The sequence below is a fragment of the Mytilus californianus genome, unplaced genomic scaffold, assembly GCF_021869535.1.
Source record: "Mytilus californianus isolate M0D057914Y unplaced genomic scaffold, xbMytCali1.0.p SCAF_11, whole genome shotgun sequence".
NCBI classification, from domain to species: domain Eukaryota; kingdom Metazoa; phylum Mollusca; class Bivalvia; order Mytilida; family Mytilidae; genus Mytilus; species Mytilus californianus.
In genome coordinates, this window is record NW_026262593.1 from 55,609,872 (window position 1) to 55,629,320 (window position 19,449).

Consider the following 19,449-nt stretch of genomic DNA (forward strand, 5'->3'; position numbering starts at 1 on the left):
ATTTCAAGAATGTTTACGACGACACATAAAAAGAAACAATACAATTGCAAGCAAATATCAAAATTGGATAATAAACAGTCAAAAAAATAGTACATTTTAAAATCTTAAACAAAACTATGAAAGGTAAATACGCTACCGGATGTTCAATTCATCAGGTGATGTTGAAGAATTCAACATTTATTGCTTTCTCCTATATATCTTTATCATTCTCTTCGGTTCTTCTGAAAAATTCCGTATTGGCTTAATGAATGTGTATGAAATATTTGCCACTGGACGTTTAGCAAACATGAAATTTGACCCTTATGAAAAGGGTCAACATAAAAAATTGAAAAACCATACGAAATTGTACAAATTTTATGCCAAGACATACCTGTTGTTGGACTTGACCTCTTTCCTCTATCCTGAAATATAACAGCATAGTTTACACTCTTTTATTGGCCGTGTAAATGTTTATTCAGATTATTTCAAACAGACCCATATCAACCCGATATGAAGGAATTAAGTATTTTACACCAACTTATTTTCGCGATTGATTTATTTGCGCCATTTTTCCGGTAAGAAAAAATAACTCGCATAGGTCACAAACTTGGAACATCTCTTTCATTAGCAAACTTGAAAAAATATGACGAACAAATAAATATTGCTGGAAACTGAATCTGGTAAAACTGAATAAATGCGAAAAAATATCCACAAAAATCAATATAGATTTTACTACACAGTCTCGTTGATTAAGATATTAATCCTCTCAAAATTTTCAACTTTAAAATGTGAGGTTTACCGAAAAACGTAACTTTGTAAAATAGTGAACCGAGAAAGCTTTTTGAAAAGCTTATAGTCTTCGCCTTTCTTTCATTGTCTTCAACCAAAATAAGATTGCAAAAAGAAAAAAAACAGAAAAAGCAACAACAAAACAAAACAAACAATGCTCCGCCACCCTACCAAAAATATATAATAATTAAAAAAATCGAGATGATGTACTTACACGGAAATTAAATACTGGTACTGTTTGGGTTGTTGTGTTTGATTCTGTGATTCGTTCTGTTGTTAATTGTGGGTCTGTAGTGAAATCTGGATTCTCTTTCAAGTATAAAAGGTCAAACATTGTAAATTAAAAAAAAAACGTTTCTACGTGTGTATGCATCCTGGTTTTCAAATGTTTAGGTTTCACCATTCCAGGTGATAATGTAAATCAAGAATCGCCCATCGGACGCATGGAATTTATAAAGTGTTGTTTTCATTTGATGAAATTCAATTCAATATTTTATTTAAGTCTCATTTTTCAATTCTATTTATTGCAACATTACATTAAGTGTATAATATAGATATAGAATAGAGAGCCAATTTGTACAGAATTTTAAGAGACTATAACATTAAAACATGAACGAAAATTGATTTGAAAAAAAAGTAAAATAACAAAAATAGCGAACTCCAAGGAAAATTAAAAGGATTTTTTATTGATTGATTGTTGGTCTTTATACACTCTTGGTTGTATCATGGCGGCCTGTTTCTCTTGGGGAGAAAGCCGGAATACCAGGGGAGAACATACGGCCTTAAGCAGGGAAACTGGCAATCCTTTAATCGAACACACCTGTCACGAACGAGGTTAAATCTCACATCAATGTTAATAGGTTAGTGTTTGTGTTTGTGTGTCAAGGGGAGGGTGTTAATCTTTGGAAGTCACTAGAACATCTTTTAATCTCTTACGGACAAGAAAAACTCGTTTAATTTTACATTGAAAGAGCGGTCAATAATACCAATTTATAGATATGTCTTTGACCAAATAATAAACTTTTTATGGCATTTTCAAACACTGTGTACCTTTTAAGACGAAAGTATCATTAAAGAATGTTTGCCCTTCTGTAAAAAGCATTTCATAGATCAAATATTCCCGGTTAAGAGCAGGATGGGCCGTTGTCTTCTCGGGTGAAGTTTGTAGCGATGGGACGACTTGTCTCTTGGTCCGAGATCCTGTTGTTTCCGATGGCTCTAGAGTAAACCATGATGATCCTATTATGTATGTAGCATGCTGTAACACAATTATAATAAATGACGTTTTAAAGCATACAACTTTCTTTAAATTCAAAAGAATTAAATAATAACAGGAACAAGAATTAAATGTTGCTTTGCTTTGAATCACTTGATTTTTTCGCTGGCCGTCTGTATTATAATTTAACACTTTATTGATTCATGCTAGAATATACATTTTAAGTGAAGAAAAATAAACCATGAATAAGATCGGATTACCTCAAACAGATTTCGGTTGACTGACCATGCGTATTTTGACATCACGTCGTGTTTACTATAAATATGTCTTACATTCTAGTTAATTATAGTTAATCTCTTATAAAATACGCTCTACATTTTGGTCTCTTTGCTCACCAACGTTTTATATATAAAAAATAAGATGTGGTATGATTTCCAATGAGAAAACTTACCGACATATACCAAATGACGCAGCCGTATGTAGCTATATATAATGATATGTTTGGCTTCGACCTTACTAGATTAAATATATTCCAGAAACAAATGTCACGCGCATGAAAATCGGTACCATACGTTTTGTTTTGTTTTGTTGCTTTTTGTTGTTCCTCAATATAATGAAGACACCGTTAAATGAATTACATTTCATAATGAGAATTCGATAAGCTTACTGGAAAGATATTGCATTCTTTTACAAACTTTTTTGGAAAGCTAATGCATGAAAAGCAAGCTTTTTTGAAAGCTAAAGCATGATTCTACAAGCTTTTTGGGAACTTTATGCAATGATTTGACAAGCTTTTTGGAAAGCTAATGCATGCTTTTGTAAAAAAATACTTACAATATGATAATGCGATAAGTCGTCACTATAAAACTTTACTAATGCTGATGCTTTATTTTCTGTATTGTAGTATAACGCAAAATCCTGCAATCAAATATAAGAAGATGTGGTATGAGAGCCAATGAGACAACTCTCCATCCATGTCAAAATTTATAAAAGTAAACCATTATAGGTCAAAGTACGGTCTTCAACACGGAGCCTTGGCTCACACCGAACAAGTATAGATTCAAATAATTGATTAAACAGAAAAGTATTTAGTAATTAATTAAATTGGATAGTGTGATTTATTCAAACAAAATCCTGCAATTAGATTCAAATCATTGATACAATAGAAAACTGATTAATAAAAGCAGAGACATTTGGATTGTATTTTAACTTGAAACTAAATTCTAAGGCATATATCAATATCACATTTATGAGCAATATCACAAAATCATATACTTTAGTAGATGGAATATAGGAAAAGCGAGCAACTTCCAAATACAGATACTTTTTTTAGTTTTCTAGTGTGTGGTATATTTAGATTTGATTGATTGATTGATTGATTGACTAATTAATTGATTGATTGATTGATTGATTGATTGACTAATTGATTGATTGATTGATTGATTGATTGATTGATTGATTGATTGATTGATTGATTGAGAGCACAAGCTGGTAGTATCATTCAACCTCCTTGCTCTGACTTTTACATCCGACAGCCAGACCCGCGTTACAATGGACGTTTGTTTGGTCTTGTCGGATGTTTAAATACACAGTCACTTCCAAATCACTGACTAGGTAAGAACCACCTGTTTGCAATAAAAGTAAACTTTCAATAATTCTTTGAGTGGTCCATATATGATCTTTTGTATCTATCAAACAAACCCTCCTTTGCTAATTGAAGTCCATCTTTCGGTCCGGCGTTTAAAACAAAACTACTAGATTGAATTAATTTTCAATTTGTGTTTGAGACATCCGTGCGATATTGGCCACTGGACGTTACAAACAACTAATAACTAATAATTAACCTTTCAGCACTAAAGATATTCATATCCATCAAGTAAAGGATCCAGAATAATATTATCAAACTTCCTTTGCTAATATTATATAGTATACTGTCCTACATTGCAGTCCAAATTTATTTCTTAGTGTTTAATGAGTAAAAAGTTAGGGGATAAAATTATACTCTAAAATATCTGGGGTGTGAAAAAGTTAAAAAACAAAAATGTCAAACTGAATTAAAAGAAACCCAAGACACAATCTTGTTCATATTTTGAGTTAAAGCTGGTTGATTTGTTTTATAATTTAAATATATGCATTTCTTCAAAAAAAGCACAGTGACAATTTAATGTTTGATTTTTTTTTAATTTACATCACTTTTAAAGGAAATGTATCCCGTCAATAACAGTTTACTGTATTCTCTAGCCAGAAGTATATTTGTACGTGACATTAAAGCGAGACATACATTGACTGAGTCACATTTCTATACGGCATTATGTACATGTTCCGTTAACTTTATAAATGTATAAGTAATGGCATAGACTAATCAGGCGAGGAGTATATTTGAACGTGACACTAAAGCTAGACATACATTGAATGAGTCATATTTCTATATGGCATCATGTACGTGTTCCATTAACTTTATAAATGTATAAGTAAAGTCATATGATAATCTAGCCAGAAGTATATTTGTACGTGACATTAAAGCGAGACATACATTGACTGAATCACATTTCTATATGGCATTATGTACATGTTCCATTAACTTTATAAATGTATAAGTAAAGGCATAGAGTAAATCTAGTTAGGAGAATATTTGAACGTGACATTAAAGCGAGACATACATTGTATGAGTCACATTTTTATATAGCATTATGCCTATGTTGCGTTAATTTTTAACTTAATAAATGTATAAGTAAAGACATGTACTACTCTAGCGAGGAGTATATTTAAACGTGACATTAAAGCGAGACATACATTGACTGAGTCATATTTCAATGGTGGCATAATGTACATTGTACCATTAACCTTGTAAATGTGTAAGTAATGCATTGAATTCTTGTCTTTATGACTAAGCTAATTGCCACAAAGTGAAAATTGTAATAGAAAATCAATAATTCTGAAGGCCTTAAGCAATAGGTTAAAGTATGTGAACTTTGGTGTAAACTGTCAAGTCATTCTTTGTCTGTACTGTTTCATATCACATACTTGAAATACAAAGGAGCGCATTTAATTTGCACTTTCATCAATGTTAGTCTTTAGGCTTGATGCATATTTCAAATAACCGTTATCTTATATGTACACAATATTTCTTTAGTAAAACGCTACATTACTTATGTCTAGATAAATTACATTGGATGCAAACTATAAAGTTTTTTTTATCTTATTGAAACAAATTTTTCAGAAGAACATTTTGTCCCTTTTATATGTAGAACTGCCGGCCATCCATAGTGGCGCGAATTTGTGACGAAGAGTGCAGCCCCTTTCACATACAATGGAAGGTTATCAAAAACCAAGGATAAAGTACTAAAACTTTGTAAGAAACTTCATATTATTTAGCAGTTTTCGTTTTTCCAGTTGAATCAATGTTTGAGTCTAAAGAAATCATGTTTCGGTCAGTGTTACAAGCACTGTTGAAGTTAGTATGTGTAACAACAACAAAAATGAATATATAAAAAAACAATCGCAAAATTGTCTATAATAAAATATGAAAGCTGCATAAATAAAAAAAATTTAAAAAAAATATCAAATTAACCCAACAACCTTGATAGACAACAAAGTTGCACAATGCTTATGAAAATGCGTATGCGGTATTTCACAGACGCCAAAATATAAATTTAACTGATTTGCCAGAACCATTAAAACAGAATCGGCCTGCGAATACACATTTATAAGCTGTGTCACTGTCCTAAATTAGTCATACACATATAAAACATACGTATAAAAGGACATTACCGCTGGAGGGTACTATGATAATATCTCCAACACGTTTGTTATTAGTGGAGGAATTTTAAACTGCTTTGAGGAATAGGTCGTTATGTTAGATTATCACACCAATGTTATATTAATCATGCCCCCTTACTTTGACAGCATGTTGATAGTGGATTTACCCTGCCACGTTCTTTATGTGCCTGTCCCAAGTCAGGAGCCTGATATTTAGTGTTTGTCGTTGATTGATGCACGGTCTACCAACTGTTTTTTGTACACTTATTGTATTAAGCATAAATCTGGCTGCGTTTTTCTCTTTGTACTTGTATCCAATTTTGTCATACCGGACAGCGTCCTTAAATTGTTTGCATCCTCGTCCTTTGGTCTCGGTAGATAATTGTCTCAGATATGTTGATGGTACTTGAATGAATGAATCTACGCATCACTGGTAGGGATAACAGCTAGACATTACAATTTCCATGGCAATGTCGAGAATTAAAAGGACAAAACGTGACCAAAATAACTTATCAAAAACCGAGACAAGCACACTTTCGAAACATATACGAATGTGACATGCAAAAGGCAGACAAAACGGAAGTCCTGTAAAACAGGCCGGGATATCATAAGCTTCAGTTTGGAAGTCAAATTCAACGACAATAGCATCTTATTGTCATTTCTTGTAATGAGTCAAATTTAGGCATTCTCCTCGTACATATCAGTCCTTCAGAATCGCAGAATCGGACAATGAGGACAAGCCTTTTGGTTTTTTTTCATCACATTGCGTTTTATATGTTGATAATGAAGTCAATTTTCAATGGTATTTTTAAACGGTATATACTCAACAAAAAAAAAAACACACAACCTCCAATAATTTCTTTGGGGTTAAAAACTTCTATTGCATATAACCTATTTTTATAGGTTCTGAAATAAGTGAAACTTTTGACACAACGTTTCTGAAATCATCAACACCAAATTCTGTGAAAATTTTCTTAACTTTAATTTTTGACATCTCAAATAAAAAAACACACTATTAACCAAAAAAGCAACAAATAAAAGTCTTGGTATCTCTTCGCCTGAAAACAACAAAAATGACTTTGAATTTTCAGTTTCTTCATCGAATTCTTATCTCATAGCCAAATTAAAATTGACTTATCTCAGACTTTTGATTTTTAACTTTTGTGGTTTAAATCTCCATTGTCGTAACTAAAACTAGTAAAAAGGAAAAATTCTCTGTTAACTCTGCATTAATTTCACAGTTATGCTTAAAATATTTTGGATTTCTAAAAGTTTGAAGCAAAAACAAGAAATTGTGAAACTACTATATATGGTCAGATGTGGTGCGTTATTTATGTTGTTAAGTTTATATAACAACTCTATAATAAAGATACTTACCCCTATGTTAATATCTGTCTTATTCTTTAGATTAATCCCATCATACAATAATACTGGTGGTATTTTCTGAATATTATTTTTCTTTAATTCAATCGACACATCGCCAACAGATTTGGATGTGTATTGGAATGTCAATTGCTTAGGATGATTACTAGCACTTCTTTTAAAACGAAAATTGTCTTTTGTTTTCAGGTTCACCGAAACTTTCTCTGTAATAGCATTGTGCCAAAAAATAAGAATGATGAAAAAGGATGATAATGATGATGATGGACGGTTGTATAACGTCCAGCGGCATACGAATTGCATGCATATGCAGGATAAGAGCATGTTGAATTGAAAATAGGCATGTGTAAAATGATAAGGAGTATGGGCGGATTTGGATGGGGGTCGTCCATATCTGTGTTCTTTGATTTCTTAGGCCATTTTTCTCTTTTTACAGATTTTTTTCTATTTATATATTTCAGCTCCCCATTATTCTCTATTCTTTTTATTTCGGGCTATGTTTCTCTATTCTTTTTTATGTTCGCCCTTTTTCTGCACTTTTTTGCGATCATTCTCTATTCTGTAAACCCCATCAAGATCCTCATGTGAAAAACGCATTAAGTATATTTCATAATATATCCAAACTAGTGCTAAAATGTATTATTCTTTTTATTAGTTAGTGCAAAGGGAAGTGCACTAGTGTGCACTGCAGGCTTCATGGCGCCACGACTGGGTTGGTGATAATCAGTACCATCAAGTCCGCGGAAATTCGGCTTTCCAGTACCGATCCCAGCCGGATATTAATGACCCACTTTGTGGTTGTCTATCCTTTAATTTATCTAAAATTTATCGTCATTATAAATTTATTATACAAATGCTCTATAAATATAGTTTGACTAGTGCATTAGTACACGAGCCGGTTCAACGCGTTATCCTTTGGGAAATCAGTATAATAAATTTTATTGCAAGTCATAAAACTATTAAGCTTTTGAAGAAAGACATATTATCGACTATAATAATTGATATAAGAACGTTCCTTTAAGGATATTAATTTTGTAAGTAAACACAAATACCTTGTTGCGGTGACGATGAATAGCAAGATGTTCTTTTTTCGTATGTAGTGTTGCGTTTTCGGATCGTCGTTAAGTGTCGTATCTTTATTTTTCCGTCGTGTTCAAAACAATTTGGATTTAGAAATACAATGTACATATTATTTTCTAATAACTGCATCATCCATGTTTAAATTGAAATGTTTATACAAAAACAAATTTGATTTAGAAATACATATTTATTTACTAACAGATGACCTAGCAAGGAATGTCTTAATCAAGAAATGTATATCATTATTAATAATTTGAATTTACCAATTTTTCACATTAATTTTAAATATTATACGAGGTGTTTAGTCGAGAATGATAAACTGTTTTAAAAAAGAGACACATGATATAAAGGAACATTGAAAACCCATAAGCCGGAGAAAACACTGCATGACAAGGCCATGGCCAAAAAAAAAAAACAAAAAAAAAAACGAAAATCGACCAAAAAGAGAACAAATCCACGAAACACGACATAGGAAACTAAAGATTGAGCAATACGGGATTTCTGATAGCAGTACGTCTATAGTAGCATACAAGTCATTTTGACTTTATAATAATCTTCAGAATAAAATACTCAGATGCATCACGAATCAAAGTCAAACAGAACAAATATTTCGGCTTAACAAATAGCCTTCTTCGGTGTCAATTATTTTAACAATACGATTTATTAACAATAATTGACACCGAAGAAGGCTATTTGTTAAGCCGAAATATTTGTCAACACGATTTATTAACAACATCTTCGTATAATACCATCTTATATTAGTATCGTTGTGCAAATCTCTAGACTTATATAATTGTTTTCCTTATCTGCACAGTATCGTCTATTCTAGACGATCCGGTACATAGTAAATTTGCTGGTTGGTCCTTTTTATAGACTTCTATATATATATATATACAATGAACCAAATAGTGACCTCTGAAAACATGTTGGGGTTGGTTTTTGTTTCCTTGACATTTGCCTTACATCCTATGTCTCGTGTAACGTGTTCGCCTTGAGTGCTGGGGGTTGTTTGCTCGGTCCACGACCAGGTTAAATCAAAGACTTGAGCACGCGGCCTTTAAGAGTAAGAGTAAAGACTGTTCGATTCAATGTCAGAATAATGTGTCCAGGTTTCAAAAATCGTCCCGAATATGCATGAAATATTTGTCAATCAATTTTCCTGTCGACTGTTACCTTTTGAACTATAAAAATAATTAGATGTGGTATGATTGTCAATGAAACAACTCTCCACCAGAGATCAAATTACGTAGAATTTAACCACTATAGGTCACCGTGAGCAAAACCCATACCACATAGTATGAAGCTATAAAAGGCCCCGGAATGACAAATGTAACATGTTTAAATCCGGCTCAACGCGTCGGACTATTACTTTAAAGCAGGTTTCATAACACAATTATACCATATTAAATGTTCTCGTCCTGAATTTACAGGTAAATTGGCAACTAGATGTTAAACACGCATCCATTATCAATATCAACGTGTTTAAAATATTGAAACTTATTATTATAAGTAAAACAAAAAGAGGCGAAAGATACCAACAGGATATTAAAACTCATTGGTCGAAAACAAACTGACAATGCCATGGCAAAAAAACGAAAAATTATCAAACGACAAACAACGGGGTTGATCTCAGGTGCACAGAAAGGGTAAGCAGATCCTCCTCCACATGTGGCGTCCGTCGTGTTGCTCATAAAAGTAAAAACCCAGTGATAAGTCTAATGCTGCGTTCACACGTAATTCGAATTCGATTCGCATTAACTAATTCGAATTAGTTTAATTCGCATTCGAAACGTTTTACGTCCAAACGTAAATTCTAATTCGAATTGCAATACGCGTCAAATTCGCTTTACTGTCCGAACGACGTTAACTTTTAATTCGTATTTACAAAAAAGCATTTCTAATGCGAATTGGATAATGCGCTTTAGCCAATTCGAATCAATTCGAATTAAAAAAAAAAGAGTGTGTGAACGCGATTAGCGAATTCGATTCGCATTCGATTCGAATTCAATTCGAATTAAATGTACGTGTGAACGAGGCATGAGTCTATAGGTCACATTCGAGGAAAAGAAGACGTGATTATGGTTACGACAATTGGAACATATTTGTCATCATCTGTGAAACAGATATTCCGTAACAACTCGCAATGGTGTACTTAAATTTTACGAAAGGGTGATTTCAACTTCTCCACTTGGAACTCTTGGTTTAATAGATTCCTTGTAAGCAGCAACCCTCTATCAAGGAAATAATGATAGGAAATGCAAGCTCTTGAATATCGTATAAACTAGGAGATACATACTCCATATGCAGGCGCTGCTGGAATGTTGTCACATAGAAATGAAAAGTTTACAATTGGGAAGCTGAAACTGCAAATGTCGCCATAGAATATATTTTAATTTAAAAATGAATGAACAAATGAAATGAATACAAATAACTAGATAAATAAATAAATAGACTGAATAACAATTATTAATAAATGAAAAAAAAAACCAACCTGTCGATTTTATTCCGAGGTTACTCCAATCTCTTCCGAATGGAAGACCAGAGACAGAAGCCAGAAAAGATAAAATTATAAGGTCCAAATACATATCCTTTTAACATATAGAAACCTTCCTCCGTTTATGTTATATCATTTTGCAGTGATTCACCGAGTAAAGTGTTCGTCTTTTTGTGCTATACTTTAAAGTATTTCCTTTTATCTTCTCATGTGAATCTCATGTGAATCTCATGTGAATCTCCACTTTTAATGTCCTTTTGTAATACGTAAATCCAATCGAAAATGTTAGTTGATTTTCACAAAGTTGTCGAGATAATTCTAATCGTGTTACTATAATGTTTTTTTTAAAGAAATTTTGGTAATTTTGTGAATTTAGATGTTCTTTTTCTTTTCAGAAAAGACAGATACATGGTGTCTAAATTAAAACAAACTAAAAATTTTATAGAGATTTAAAAACCACCAACCTCGGGCTATCGGTCGTTCGTTTCTATATTTTCACTTTTTATATGACTATTTACATACCAAGTTTGATAGCAATCAGTTTCACAGACGAATGACTGTTATATTGTTATGTTCCGTACCTGAATGTCCACCTACAGGTAGAGAGAGATTAAAGCAAATAGAACTGTAAAATTATGTTTTGTGACGTAATTAAGGTACTACATGTACATCTAGTCATAACAATATTTCTCACAGTACTGAAAAAGTACTGATGACAACACAGTACTGAAAAAGTACTGATGACAACACAGTACTGAAAAAAGTACTAATTAAAAGTGTACCGTAAATTGATAACTTACGACTACTTACATCAACATTTCATGGACTGTGGTGTACATAGTTGTCACATTGGCAATAATAACACATGTTTTTAATTTTTATACTTTTAAATTTAAAGTAATATTGTTGATTAAATTATGTTTTATAGACCTTTTGTTATTCTGCTTATCAAGAAAAAGGAGGAATTCGTTATTCAAAACCTCCTTTTTTACTAACTTTGATAATTGTAAGATAGCCTATACTTTATCTACAGAGAATGAGTTCATTTTTTGAGCGATCTTGCACCTTGTAGGAATATGCACTGCAGAATATAGCAAGTTATATAGAGAATATGTCGTTGCTGTAAAATGAATTACTGTATTACCTTATCTAAATAAATTTTGAAACTAAGAGCTATATTATTTTTACAAGCCAATAAAAAGTTTCAGTTAAAAGGCAACAATAACAACAGACCTTTTTAATAGATCAAATGGTATTTTAATGACTTCAGGCAGTGATAAAAAAAAAAGACTATATCGTATCAAATTTAAGAATCTTTCTCTCTGTATTTAATCTGCTGATAAAGTTAGCATGTCGTCTTGCATCCTAATTTCAGAGATTGTACTGTTTAGATCAATTCTAGCCTCTCTAAAAATCTGCCAGAAACTGCAAGAAAAACTGTTCTAGAACACTTTGGAACAGTTTTCCCGACAAACTTAGACCAGTTTCTAACAAGAACTACTGTAAACCAACTAAATTTCGCGAACGATTTGTTTTCGCGACTTTCGCGGGTAGAAAAATATCGCGAATATAAATCGTCGTGAATATGTAAAACTTGGATAACTACATCAAGTAAATTTGAGAATCGCGAAATTAAATCACCACGAAATGGTAAAGAAAGGGCTAAACGCGAAATAAAGTATCCGCGAAAATAAGTTGGTTTACAGTTACTGTATTTTACCATAAAACAGTTTTGGACAATTGAGGCCGTTTTTACCAGTACATGTATCTTTCTATAATTGATTGATTGATTGATTATTGGTTGCTTAACGTACAGTGGCAAATAGTTCATGCATGTTCATGCATGTTATAACAATAAATACAAAAGGTAGATTCTTAAATAGAAGCCGTCCGGGATGAAGGTCAGGAAAATTTGGACTGCCACTAGAAAATCAGGGTATATTAATTGGATAGGGACTGAAATTTTGCCTTGTAACGGGCCATCTACGGTCCATCGAAGTTACAAGGGTTCTGAAAGTGCAGAGAGTGTGGTACTCTTTCTACACGAGGCATCGGACTTAACGTCCCCATTCTGACCGGACGTGACTGCGTATTTGTACATCCCGCACAGCCGGTCGGAAGAAGTGATCATATTTCTATTCCCCAGTCAACCTTGGGTGTTCTATTATTGATGTGTAACTTTGATTTATTTCTTGTGTAATTTTACTTCTTTCACGTGGTTGCTAGGGTGCTTCTGCACTATGAAATGTATGTCCTCTATAGATGCACTAGAATGCGAGTTTTTCATAGACAGAGTAACATAAGGTTCGCTTTAATTAATATTTCATCGCATAAGTCACAAATGTGTGTAGACATATAAAGATATAAAAAATGTACAAATGCAAGCTTGAAACAAAGTGCATAACAGTGAACATGCAGTATTTGTTTTGGAGAAGACATTACTAAGTTGAAATATAAAAATAACGAGATGAGGTATGATTGCCAATGAGACAACGATCCACCAAAGTTAAAATAAAGTGGATGTAAGCAATTATAGGCAACCTTACGGCCTTCAACAATGAGAAAAACCCATACCGTATAGTCGGCTATAAAAGGCCCTGACATGAAAAATATGAAACAATTCAATTGAGAAAACTAACGGCCTAATTTATAACAAAACAATTTACGAAAACAAGATATGACAGACATGAACCAACGACAACCACTGAACTACAGGCTCCTGACTTGGGACAGGCACATAAAGAATGTGGCGGATTTAAACATGTTTGTGAGGAATCAACCCTCCCCATAACCTGGGACATTGGTGTAACAGCACAACATAAGAACAAACTTTCAAAATCAGTTGAAAAAGGCTTAACTCATCAGATCGATTCAAAGCAGGAAAACATCAAACATAAACACAGACCGGACGTGGCAGGGTATTTATCCATCCCTCATTCCTAACAACAAAAAGGACACTAAGTACAGATCTGAGAGTACTCGCAGTTACTGAAAACCTTGTTTCTGATACACTTGTCCTTTCGAACAATATAATATGTGTAAACTAACAAGCAGTATTTAAAAAATCATATACCCTCGCGAAATGAACTTCTTTACGATGAGACAAAATACTTTTTTTGATAAGATGAGAAAAAAAAACAAGCTTATTTATATAGGACTCAAATCGAGAATAACCATATATGACCATATGTTTGTATCCGTCACTAATGTGCATTGAAGTTCAGCGCTAAAACAAAAACCTGTCGAGTGAGACTCTTGTCATTTTTTAAAAGTCTTCAAAAATTTTCGCTCGTAAGCAGTAAAAACCAAATTTAACAAACATTGAAAAACTTTTACAAATGGTCCTGGTATGAAATAAATCTACTATAGACCCTACCTCTTTAAAAGAAAGACGAAAGATACTCAAGTGATATTCAAATTCATAAGTTGAAAACAAACTGACATTCCCATGGCAAAAAAAACCAAAACGACCAAAAAGACAAACAACAGTACACGAAACTTAACATAACAAACTAAAAACTGAACAACACGAATCCCACCAAAAACTGGGGATGATCTCAAGGGTTCCGGAAAGGTGGGCATATCCTGCTCCACATGTGGCACCCTTAGTTGCAACTAATGTAAATATCATGATATCATTCCACCATCTGGTGGAGCCATAAAAATCTATAAACGCAACAGTAGTTTACCGATGTTCGTCTGCAAAAGAGTTCCCTTCTTCTTATCAAATTAGCAAGAAGTACGTTTGAAAATGTGGGAGAAATTATCTATTTGGCATTTTTTAATTTTTCTCTGATAATTTTTATGAGTTTCTTTACATGTTTAACTACCAGAGCCTTTCCTAGACAAAATGTTAATCATTGCAATTCAAAGATTAAGTTGTTTTCTCTAAATTAAAATTGGTTAATATTTTTTTAATCTCAGGGGAAGTAACTCTTTTGTAAAGATTTTTGACATCGGAACTCTAAACGCACGATATAATCTTTCAACATAAGTATTGTTAACATGCTTTATGGAGCAAATAGGATACTGCGAGTTCGCTTACGTCGAGAATCATTTAATTGTGATTTTACTCGGGGTTTTTCCTGTTGTTGTTTTTTTTTTTAATTTCTAGCATAAAAAAAAGATACGAAAAGATTATATAAAACAATAAACCAAAGAAAAAGTCAACTTTATAATTGGTTGATTTTCATGATTATATTATGCACGGATACTTAAACAATTTCTTTAAAAACAAATTAGTATCAGAACCAACCTATCACGTGTTCCTTTTGTTATTGTCAGTCTTTTTAAAATATCCAACTGACAAATATTGACTATCAAATCTAAATTCTCAAAAATCTGCACAAATATTTTAATCTATATATATCTAATTTACCATATTTGTTTTAAATATATTCCACCTTATAATGGAAACTGCAAACATATATCCGGGCGCACCAATTTTATAAAGTATTGTTAACAATTTACATGCTTCAAATCATACAATAAAAAAACATACCTGAAAATGTGTGAGAAATAACGTTTTTGGCATCTTTTATTTTCCTGTTACAATTTTACAGTTTTTTTGTTTGTTGTATGTGCGACCAGAAGAGCTTTTTTGAGGTAAAAGAATTATTTGTTGTAACTCAAAGTTAAAGTAGTTTTCTATAAGTGTACATCGGTCAAATTTAATTAATATCATGGGAAGTAACTCTTACATGAAATAGTATGATACAACAATCTATATGTTTTAAGAAATCTTTCTAACTTTACTTTTTACATAACTATTTGCTGCTTTTGTTAAAAAGACATTGGATCCACATTTTTTCGAGTGTCCTCAGTTATATAAATATACAATTTGACGTTTGGTTTTTTTTTTTCGATCTTGTATGCAAAATTTTAAAAAATGTTTACAAACACTTGTATTTATTTATATCTTATTTTCAACTGGTTTGTTTTAACAATATTCCACCTCATAGTGGATCCATAAAAATGTTCGGACGCATAAAATTTATGAAGTAGACTTATGAATTTCCATGCTTCAATTCATGCAATAAAAAACACGTCTGAAACATGTGGGTGAAATCACATTTTTGCATCTCTATTTTTCCTGTTACAATTTTAAAGTTTTTTGTTTATTGAGCGACCAACAGAGCCCTTTTTAGGCAAATACATTAATCATTGCAACTCAAAGTTAAAGTAATTTCCTTTGAATGAACAAATATCAAATATAATTTATTTTAGGGGAAATAACTCTTGCATGAAGAAGTTTAAACCAGCTATCTCAATGTACTATCACGGCTTTGAGGACGTTATGAGAACAAGTCATCGAAGTCCAAATGTGTGAGGAGAATTTATTGATCAGCGAATGTACAATATGACAGTAGAACTAATCAAGCTAGCTTTCGTTAGAACAACCAAGTGTGAAAAATATATACACACGATAAACAGATTATCGGATTTTCTGTATATAGATATCGTTAAATATCAGATGTCCGGCACACTGTAAAACTGTCTTGCTTGGTCGTGCCGCTTTCTCGCCAAAAAAGTTCCCATTATGGCTCACGGCTGTTTTTTTACGATACCATGGTACAGAAAGCCCCCAAAATTATACTTTTTTATTACAACTTACTGCTTTTATTGAAAGACATTGGCACTGCAGATCCACATACATGTACTTCGAGTGTCATTCAATTAAATAATATTTATCTAATTTTACGTTTGTTTTTCTCGCTCTTGTATCAAAAAGTTCGGTTTCGAAAACGATATATATATCTTTTTAAAACTGGATCAAATGTAGCGCGAACGCTACTTTAAGTAAACGTACTTTATTTTAACATTCGATATCTAATACAATGCACTCGACACATTTTGATGACAAAAAATTCTCATTATTTTTTTCACGATATTCCACCTATTGGTGGAGTAAAAAAGTTTTAAGACAATACCGAACTTCAAGGAAAATTCAAAACGGCGGAAGTCCATAATCTCACAAAATCAACATATAATCATTTACGTAAATGGTAATGTACCACTGTTTGTTAATATACGTGATATCATAAATGTGGGATAAATCATAAATTTGGCATCTTTTATTTTTTTATGTAACCCTTCTAAGGTTTTGATTAAATAAATAACAAGCACAGTCTTTTAAAAACAAAAGCATTAATATTTGCAACTCAAATTTTAAGTAAGTATTCCGAAGTTTACATCGGTCAAAATATTATTCAGAATCACATGGGAGGTAACTCTTGCATAAAGTATTGAGGGTCTGGATGGGGTTCCTTATTTCTGTATTTTTAAATTTTTAAGGGCATTTTTTTTTTATCTTTAAAAATAACGTTTATTCGGTAAAATTCTCATAAAAATGATTTTATTATTAAATTTCTATTTTTAATGAGATTATTTATCTTTATTCTGTACATCGTTCATTTCTGTAATCAGTATCATATTACCCGATTCTTTTATTCTCCACAATTATTTTTTATACTTTTGCACCCTAGTATTCTCTTTTTTGTTGTTGTTCTCTCTCATTTTCCTCTATTCATTATTTCATTGGTCATTATTCTCTATTCTGTAAACCTCATCCAGACCATTGAAGTAATATTTAAAATTTTTTAAGTTTTTCGTTAATTGAGCGATCAACAGAGCCCTTTTTAAGCAAAGACATTAATTGGTGCAACTCAATGTGTATACATGTAGATATCGTTAAATATCAGACGTTTTGCACACTGTAAAATTGTCTTGCTTGTTTGTGTCGCTTTCTCGTCAAAAAGTCCACATTATGGGTCACGGCTGATATTCTACGATGCCATTGTACAGAAAGCCCCCAAAATTATACTTTTTTATAACAATTTACTGCTTTTATTGAAAGACATTATCACTGTAGATCCACACACGAGTGTCATCTAATTACATATATAATTTTACGATTTGTTTTCTCGCTCTTGTATCAAAAAGTTCGGTTTAGTTTTTCTTAAAATGCAAATACGATGTATATCTTAATAACATGGAGTCAAACAGAGTGAGAATGCTCCTTTATGTAAACATGCGATATTTGGTAAAATGTGCTAGACCCATTATTTTGCAAAAAATGTCTTATTTTTACATTAATTTCCACCTATCGGTGGATTAAAAAAGACGAATACCGAACTTCAAAGCAAATTCGAAAAAGTCCATAAAATCTGACAAAATCATCATAATTTGATTGGTTTAAATAGTAATGAACCACTGTTTGTTAATATTGATTTCATAAAAGTGGTAGAAGTCACAAATTTGGCATCTTTTATTTTTCCTGTAACCCTTTTAAGTTTTTGTTTAAAGAAATAACAAGCACAGTCTTTTAGAGATAAAAGTAATAATTATTGCAACTATAATTTAATGTAGTAATGTCTACGTTTACATCGATCACGATATTAGTCAGTATCACATGGGCGGTAACTCTTGCATGAAGTATTGAGGGTCTCGATGGTGGTCCCTTACTGTATCTGTATTCTTTAAATTTTTAGGGCATTTTCTTTATATTAAAATTAGATAACGCTTATTCTGTAAAATTCTAATGAAAATGGTATTACTATTACATTTTTACGTAATGAGATGATTTCTTTATTCTGTACATCTTTCATTTTTGTAATCAGTATTGTATCACCCGATTCTTTCATTTCCACAATTATTTTTTTATATTTTAATACCCCATTATTCTCTGTCCTTTTTGTTCTCTCTCATTTTTCTCTATTCATTATTTTATTTGGTCATTATTCTCTATTCTGTAAAATTCATCCAGACCCTCATATGGGACTTAGATGTACAATTTCACGATTTTCCACCATACGGGCATTTATGGTAATTAGGCAACAACCATTCATCTTTCGTGTGGGAGGGGCATGGTCTTCTTTCAAATAAATTGTTTGATTCTATATTTCTTGTGAACAAGTAGTTTCAGTCGGAAGGGAAATGAAATAAACAATAGTTAGTTTCCATTTATCATTAAGGGAAAAGTAGATTATACATTGAGTTCGGAAAACAAATCTTGTCAGTCCTGTATTTTACTGAAGTTTAATTTGTTTCTTTATATATATTTAAAGTAAAAAAAAACAATGTTCGTCCCGTGATCAACACCCTCCAAAAAACAGTTGAATGCTCGGTGCCTTAAATCAGTGAGCTCAACGTGTGCTTACTTCTAGCTCGCGGCGCTTACTCGCCAAAACGGTTCACATTACGGCTCACGGCTGACATTTTACGATACTATTGTACAGAAAACCCACAGACATTGGCACTGCAGATCGACATACTTTGAGTGTCATTCAATCATATATATAATTTTGCGATTGATTTTTTTTCTCACACTTGTATAAAACTGTTCGGTTTATTTTGAAATTCAAATACGAGCTATATCTTTTAAACATGGAGTCAAATATAATGAGAACACTAATTTATGTAAACGTTCGATATTTAATACAATGCATTCGACTTTTTTTGCTGATAAAATCAATCATTATTTGTGACATAAAATTTTCCACCTTTCGGTGGAGCCAAACAAACATAAATACCGAACTCCAAGGCATATGGGAAATCCATAAAACCTGACAAAAATAAGAATTGATCGGCCTAAAAGGTATTTACCCATTTGGATATCTTGAAGTCTACATGCTTCAAATCATATTATCAAGATGGACGTCAGAAAATGTGGGAGAGATCACAAATTTGGCATCTTTTATTTTTCCTGTAACACTTATAGGTTTTTGGTTAAATGATTAACAATCAGAGCCTT

At 32.2% G+C, this 19,449-nt stretch overlaps 1 protein-coding gene across 1 annotated transcript in view; it reads right to left on the reverse strand.

Moving 5' to 3' along the window:
- LOC127720336 (A disintegrin and metalloproteinase with thrombospondin motifs 19-like) overlaps positions 1-11,187 on the reverse strand; it is a 28,235-nt gene extending 17,048 nt beyond the window's left edge. Inside the window, exons 1-6 of the mRNA XM_052226909.1 lie at positions 10,695-11,187; positions 7,121-7,329; positions 2,819-2,902; positions 1,819-2,026; positions 983-1,077; positions 371-401 (exon numbers count right to left, since the gene is read on the reverse strand). Of these exons, the coding sequence (XP_052082869.1) occupies positions 371-401; positions 983-1,077; positions 1,819-2,026; positions 2,819-2,902; positions 7,121-7,329; positions 10,695-10,788 (721 nt within the window). The 5' untranslated portion in view covers positions 10,789-11,187. The remainder of the gene's footprint in view (positions 1-370; positions 402-982; positions 1,078-1,818; positions 2,027-2,818; positions 2,903-7,120; positions 7,330-10,694) is intronic.
- Positions 11,188-19,449: the final 8,262 nt, after the last annotated feature.